The following is a 6,809-nucleotide window of genomic DNA, read 5'->3' on the forward strand; positions in this document are numbered from 1 at the left end:
TATTTGGGTCATATATTCCAAGACGTAGGCTAGAATCTGTGATTGCGAAGTACAGTAAATATCCACACCGGTGCGGTGACTGACTGCCACACATACTCTTCAGAACATTAGATTCATCCGCGCTGGAGGCGAGCACAAACCACGCAAGGAAGATAATTCCGCAAAAAGCTGCAATTGCAGGTTTTCAAACAGAGATGGCGACAAAGAGGCAAAATTTACGGACTGCAGCTTTAAAGCAGCACTATGTAACTTTTGGCGCTCTAGCGGTTAATAAACAGAACTGCACACATCCCGCGGAAGAACATTCCAACCGGAGCTACTTCTCTAAGTTTATGTCTATGGCGATTCACGCAGGTATGTGTTACTCCGCAGCTTAAAAGTTACATAGTGCTGCTTTAAGTGCCACAGGATATGACATTATGAGATTAAACAGTCCAGTCTTACCTATAGACAGCTCAAAGGTGACAGGTTTGGAGCCAATACAAGGATCTATCATTGTCACTTCAAAGAAGGATGCAAACAACAAAAATTCATCCTTCTCTCCAGTGAAATTCTGAGGAAATAATGGATACACCACTGATTAAATGAAATACTATATACAGTATATGTAATAATGATTGTTTCTAACATTAGCACAATCGTGAATGTGATATTATTTTTATACAACAGTTCAGTAAACAAGAAATGAACATTTTAGACACAATATTGGCAATTATTTTGTCTATTTTTCTCCGCTAATAAAAAATAGTTGCAAACAGTCTCCAAGCAACACACAGTAGTGAATGATTCAATATTTTAAACAAATCGAGGGAATGATTCAATGACTTAAAGACAGCCCCTTTGTTTGTTTGTTATTTGTTTGTAGTCACTAAAAAATTCCCACACAGCCTGGGTGCTGTCATGTAATGCTGCTCAGCCAATCAAATTTGAAGACTGGAACTAGCTCTTGAATAATCTGAAATAGTACATGGTTAACAGTTTCCTCTCCTCCTACCAGGCAAACTAGGTCACTGACCTCAGGAAGAGGGTGAACATCTTCCACTTCCACTGTAATGGCAGCTGGTACCTCAGAACCAACATCTTCAGACTCCGCGGCAGGCCCACTGGGACTCTGCATTGCTGAATAAAATCATTTTCTATTAGTGATTAGAGTGCTAGAACATTTTTAAACATGTCTCTGTGTGTAAGAATCTATAACTCCAAGGACACACAGTATGTGATAAAATCTTACATTACATACTGACATGAAAATTAGCTATTTCTGCGCCACTATTGACAAACAAGTCACTCCTGACATAAATTATGTCTACATTTTATTTAGTTTATACTTTGATACTACCTTCTTTGCCTGCTCTCTTCTCCTTGGACTTTCGGCTCTTGCGTTTAAGAGTAAGCCTGCTCATTTTGATTTTCACATTCGCAATGGTCTTACTCTCTGTCACCACAACTGTAGGGGAGGAATAAACCTCCACACTCAGCGAGAGCAGTATTCTGCCCCTATAAAAGATCCCTTCACTCAGACCTTCATTAAGATCCCTGTGGATGTCTCTCAGCGTGGAGTTTTGAGGAGAGCCATAGAGATTAACCCAAGTAGGGCCAAAGGTGGGATTGAAACCTGATGGATGGAGCAAAGAGGCGAAGTAGGTTGCAGAAAGAATAATAAGGTAGAAGCATTCAAAAAGGAATTGAAACCTAAATGAGGATGCAGAGACATGACTGGGGGATTCAGAAATGCATTTGTACTTGAAATGATAGTCCACCAAAAAATGTTTAAATTCTCTAATTATTTATTCACCCTCGTGTCGTTCCAAACCTGTATGACTGTCTTTCTTCTGTGGAACACAAAAGAAGATATTTTGAAGAATACCAACCAAAAATGTTCATTGTATGATCAAAAAATATAATGGAAGTCAATGGGAACTGCAACTGTTTGGTTACCAGCATTCTTCAAAATATCTTCTTTTGTGTTCCACATAAGAAAAAAAGTCATACAGGTTTGAAACAACACGAGGGTGAGTAAGACCACCCTCAGAGGCAGAAGGCAGAATTAAAATTTTTGGGTGACCTTACATTTGCAGTAGTCAATATTCAAACTAACCATTTCGGTTGGGATTGGAGATTTGAAGAAGGTCCAGGAAGTGTGTTGCCACAGCCACATCTCCAATGTTGGCATCATCAAGGATCTGGATTTTGATTCGTCGAGCAAGAGGAGGAAACTGCTCAATGAAGGATATCTGTTCATTCCACTCAGGAGCATTGGTGCTGCTGTCAACTGATGTTTCCCCCTGTCCAATATGTACATTTATCAATTTTCTTGCATTTTTTATATTTGAAAAAAATAATATATTTTTACATTTTATTTTTATTTTTCATTTTACAGTATTATACCATATACTTAATTTAGTATTTGACTGAATTTAATGATGCACTGTATATGTAATGTGTCACTTTGACGGGAACAGAGAGTTTGAGGTTTGGCTCCTGACTCCACTTGAACTTTCATTGATAAGACGAGCTCTGACATCATAATATATTTTGAGCTGAAATGTTTGCCAATACACTGTGTGGCAAGCAGTTCAAATACTGACGGCACCTCAGCCCATTTAACAAACAAAAGCACCATCAGGGCGTGCATGTTTGTGTGTCCCTTGACAAAAGTGTCATTTAACATAGGAATTATAGAAACATTATAAGGAAAATAATTTTTTTAATGCAGATAATTTGACTGTTTAAATAGTACCATCAAGCCATGTATCAAAGAAATAAATGCAAACTAATACATTGTGAGAAGGACTTTCAGTTCTTCCTGCTTAAACGTTCGTGTTAGAAATACTCAATTCAAACAAAAAAAACAAAATATCTTATTCAAAGTTAGACTGAAAGAAAATCACCTTCTGGCCAGCGAACGTGACCTGAACATAAGGATCAAGGAAAACCTTCTTGTCTCTCATTATCTTCCCCATGAAACCTGAGTTCATGCTGGGTAGACCTTCAGCTCTGAAGATCTTCAGGACAAACTTTGCCCAAGGACGTTCTGATGGCATCCTCTTTGGAAGGAGAAGGTTCCTACATGCCACATAAAAATATACCAAAATATATTAGGTTTCAGATGCCGAAAAGTGTCTACTGAACACATGAATGCAAATGACCAAAGGACCAAACATCTAATATAACAGTTTTTTGAGGGTGAATGTGTCCTTAAGAGGAGAACAGCCATGCTAACATAAGGCAAGCTCTTACTTTTCAATGTCATCATTCTGGCTGCCAGCTGGTGCCAGGCTGACCATGCCCATGGGGTCTCCTTTCATAACCACACTCACTGTGCACTTCACATAGCCTTTAATTCCCGAGCGGGTGTCTTTTGGGTCAGTAAGCGGGGCCCATTTCTGGTAGAAACGGTGATCTGTGAGATATATTGGCTGTGTTAAGTTGTTGTAATGATCAATGTTTCTAAGTAGACCTATAATCATTATTTTTTACCACCATTAAAATGTCTAGGGAATGTTATTATCATTTTACCAATGAAATTAACTTTCAACTTCTGTATTCTTTACTTATGCTGTGTGTATCAAAGCTTGCAATGAGCACTTTTTGTTTCTTAAGCTGGGTTTATCTCAGTTTACCTGGCTGCTGATACACTGTGCTGATGTCGATCTTAAAGGTTCCCATGTGGGTCATCAAAAAGGCAAGGATTTTCTTATGAACCACCTAAAATAAAAATAAAAAATGAAACAAAATTGCCATGATACATATACAACATACATTTAAAATATTGCGTCAGATAACTTAAAATATAATAATATATAAATGACCTAACTTTATTCAAGTCAAAAATTAAGGTCAGATTAAGCAGAATTAGCTCATTTCCATACTGTATATTTTTCACTTTTCAAATGTGCATAATCAGTTATTAGGGAAAACTTTTAACAGTGCATTAAAGCCATTTTATATGTAATAAACATACGTATGTCCCTTTAAATCCTTCTTACATACTTTTTGTTTATGTCTCTTTTATTGCCCCCCCCCCAGATAGTGTCTCTGGCAATACTTACAGAAATCTCAATCACTTTATCAAAGAGCACATCTTGTGTCTCTTGAAATTCAAACATGAAGTTCTTAAAGACAAAAACAGAGAAACAAAACGACTCAGAAAAATGCTTAAAGCTTTAGCTGCTTAAAGCCAAGTTCCTTGCAAGCAGTTACCTCATTGTAAAATGGACAGTTGGTAGACTTCTGAGTAGCTGTGTGCTTTTTCTCATCTCCAATAGTCACATACACTGCTGGGTTGATGTTCACCCCGACCAGTTTCTGAGCTTCAATCACATTTACATTCACCTGAGGGGAAAAAAAAAGTGGGAACAAAAGACTTAACCCTACTCATCAAACAGAGTCAATGAAATAAGTAGGCCTCATTTAATTGTTTTACCTGGAAAGACTTCACTTTAGGTGTGACAGCAAGCTCATGCTTTGCTATAGCCCTGCAACGGCTACACACATAAACAAAGCCGTGAGTTACAGCAGTATAACTATAATCAAACTCGTTACAGATTAAATTTCAAATATGGGAATTACATGACGGGCCATTTTTAGTTATACAATGTGCGATGTATTGCATTACATTGCACTGCAATACAATAGGTTTCTTTTTGGTATAGTGCAATGTACTATACTGAAAGGTAACTGAAACGCACCTTAAAATGGGAGTGAATGTCACATTGGCACATTCAATATCTGCAAAGTCATAATCATCATCATGGTCATTATCTTCATCTTCGTCTCCTTTCTCTTCATCAGTTTTCAAAAGACTGCGACCGATCATTCTCGTCTCACGATCCAGCTGCTGAGGACGCAGGCCGTCTGAAGAACTACAAATTATTGAATACATAGGAGTGAATTCCATGAATAAAGGATATGAAAATGTATATGAGTTGCATGTACTGAAGATGTCCTTACGTTGCTTCCATAAAGCTTGTGTTCCTGATGACAAGCTCTGAGCTGACATAGAATACAGAAAATTCAGATTTTTTGAGATTACAAAACAAACAAATTTGATTTAGTTATGAAATGAATGAAACCATGGATCCAAATATACATCCACCCAAATAGGAAAAATAAAGTATGGAAAGAAAGCAGGAAGGAATAATGGATGGATGGATGGAAGGAAGAAATAAAGGAAGGAAAAAAGGAAGAAAGGATATATGGGAGAATGGTGGGACAGGAGGAGGGAAGAAAGGATGAAAGGAATGGAAGGAAGAATAGATGGATGGAAGGAAGGAAGAAAGAAATGAAGAATATATGTAAGTAAGGAAAGAAAGATGAATGGAGAGAAAGAAATAGCAGAAAGAAGGAAAGAAAAAAGTAAAGAAGGAAACAATGGATGGATGGAAGGAAGGAAGGAGGGACAGAATGAGGGAAAGTGGAGGAAAAGAAAAATGGATGAAAAGAAATAGAAGAAAGGAAGAATGGCTGGATGGAAGGAAGATAGAAAGGAAGAATATATGGAAGGAAAGAAGACGGTAGAAAGAAAAGATGGATGAATGGATGGATGGATGGAGTAAATAAGGAAAGAAAAAGTTAGAATGGATGTAAGAAAGCAGTGGAAGTAATAAAGGAAGGGGAAATGGATGGAAGAAGGGACAGAAGGAAGGAAATAAAGGCAGGAAGGACAAATGGAAGGAAGACGGAAAGAAGAATGGATGGAAAAAAAAGAAGAATGAAGTTGAAAGAAGATAGAGGAAAATAGAGGAAGGGAGGAAGGGAGGTATGAAATAAGAATGGATGGAAGATGAATAGAAGAAAAGAAGAAAGAAAAATGGAAGGAAGGAAGAATGGATAGATGGATGGGAAAAGAAAGAATGTAAAATTTGGAATGGATGGAAGATGTGGAAATAATTAAAGAAGGGAAAATGGATGGAAAGAAGGACAGACAGAAGGAAGGAATGATGGATGGACGGGATGAACATAAAGAAGTGACTCACCCATCAGTGTCCTGTCCTCTGATGAAGTCGTCACTGTCCCATCCGCCTGCAGCCCCCTGAAGAGGGTTGTACTTCACCTCCAGCTCTATGTAGATCTACAATAAACTCCATCATCACATACCAACACAAAAGAGCCTCAATCACACCTAACACCAGAACAACAACTAACGATTCAAAAGTCCTTCACCACACCAATGTTAGAATAGCATGAACAGTATTTGTTTAATGGATGTAAAACAAGTGTGTTGGAGCTGAGAGCATCTCTTCATTCACTCACATCAGTGAGACTGTGCTGACTGTCTGTGAGGGGCTCACGGAGCAGCAGCTGACCCACAGACACCACATGCTGCAGGCTGATCACCAGCCTTCCCAGCAATCTGTGCACACACATACAGCGCTCTTAGTCAATGTACTGAATTGCTTTTGAACATTATGTTAAGAATCAATTAGTTAATTTCCCTCTTGTCTTATAACATATAATGAATACTTTTAGTATGAGGGCTGATTCATGTTCTGACCTGTTGCTGAACATCTTACTGCAGTTGTAGACGCTGATTGACAGAATTTCATCCCTTTCAACATTCCCATAGTGAGGCCATCTAAAGTGCTAGTGTCCCATAAATACACAATAACAGATAAAAAAAAAACTGCACAAACATGTTCATTTATTTCACACAGGCTAAAGGTTTATTTCTTTTTCTCAACCCCACGTGATTATGGATCTGTAGTCTTGATCTATCAGTTGCAGCTTGTTCTTATGCTTGAAAGTTTGTGAACCCTTTAGAATTTTCTATATTTCTGCATAAATATGACCCAAAACATAATTTTTTT

At 37.8% G+C, this 6,809-nt stretch overlaps 1 protein-coding gene across 1 annotated transcript in view; it reads right to left on the bottom strand.

Annotated features, from left to right (window-relative positions):
• LOC107685659 (fer-1-like protein 4) overlaps window positions 1-6,809 on the bottom strand; it is a 33,869-nt gene that overhangs the window by 23,371 nt on the left and 3,689 nt on the right. The window contains exons 3-17 of the mRNA XM_016482325.1: window positions 6,497-6,585; window positions 6,256-6,355; window positions 5,979-6,073; window positions 4,954-4,995; window positions 4,692-4,865; window positions 4,427-4,487; window positions 4,204-4,335; window positions 4,053-4,115; window positions 3,624-3,708; window positions 3,241-3,403; window positions 2,892-3,066; window positions 2,099-2,285; window positions 1,340-1,615; window positions 1,016-1,119; window positions 445-553 (exon numbers count right to left, since the gene is read on the bottom strand). Coding sequence (XP_016337811.1) covers window positions 445-553; window positions 1,016-1,119; window positions 1,340-1,615; window positions 2,099-2,285; window positions 2,892-3,066; window positions 3,241-3,403; window positions 3,624-3,708; window positions 4,053-4,115; window positions 4,204-4,335; window positions 4,427-4,487; window positions 4,692-4,865; window positions 4,954-4,995; window positions 5,979-6,073; window positions 6,256-6,355; window positions 6,497-6,585 — 1,855 coding nt within the window. The remainder of the gene's footprint in view (window positions 1-444; window positions 554-1,015; window positions 1,120-1,339; window positions 1,616-2,098; window positions 2,286-2,891; window positions 3,067-3,240; window positions 3,404-3,623; window positions 3,709-4,052; window positions 4,116-4,203; window positions 4,336-4,426; window positions 4,488-4,691; window positions 4,866-4,953; window positions 4,996-5,978; window positions 6,074-6,255; window positions 6,356-6,496; window positions 6,586-6,809) is intronic.

This window comes from Sinocyclocheilus anshuiensis, unplaced genomic scaffold, assembly GCF_001515605.1.
Source record: "Sinocyclocheilus anshuiensis isolate Anshui unplaced genomic scaffold, SAMN03320099.WGS_v1.1 scaffold257, whole genome shotgun sequence".
Taxonomy (NCBI): domain Eukaryota; kingdom Metazoa; phylum Chordata; class Actinopteri; order Cypriniformes; family Cyprinidae; genus Sinocyclocheilus; species Sinocyclocheilus anshuiensis.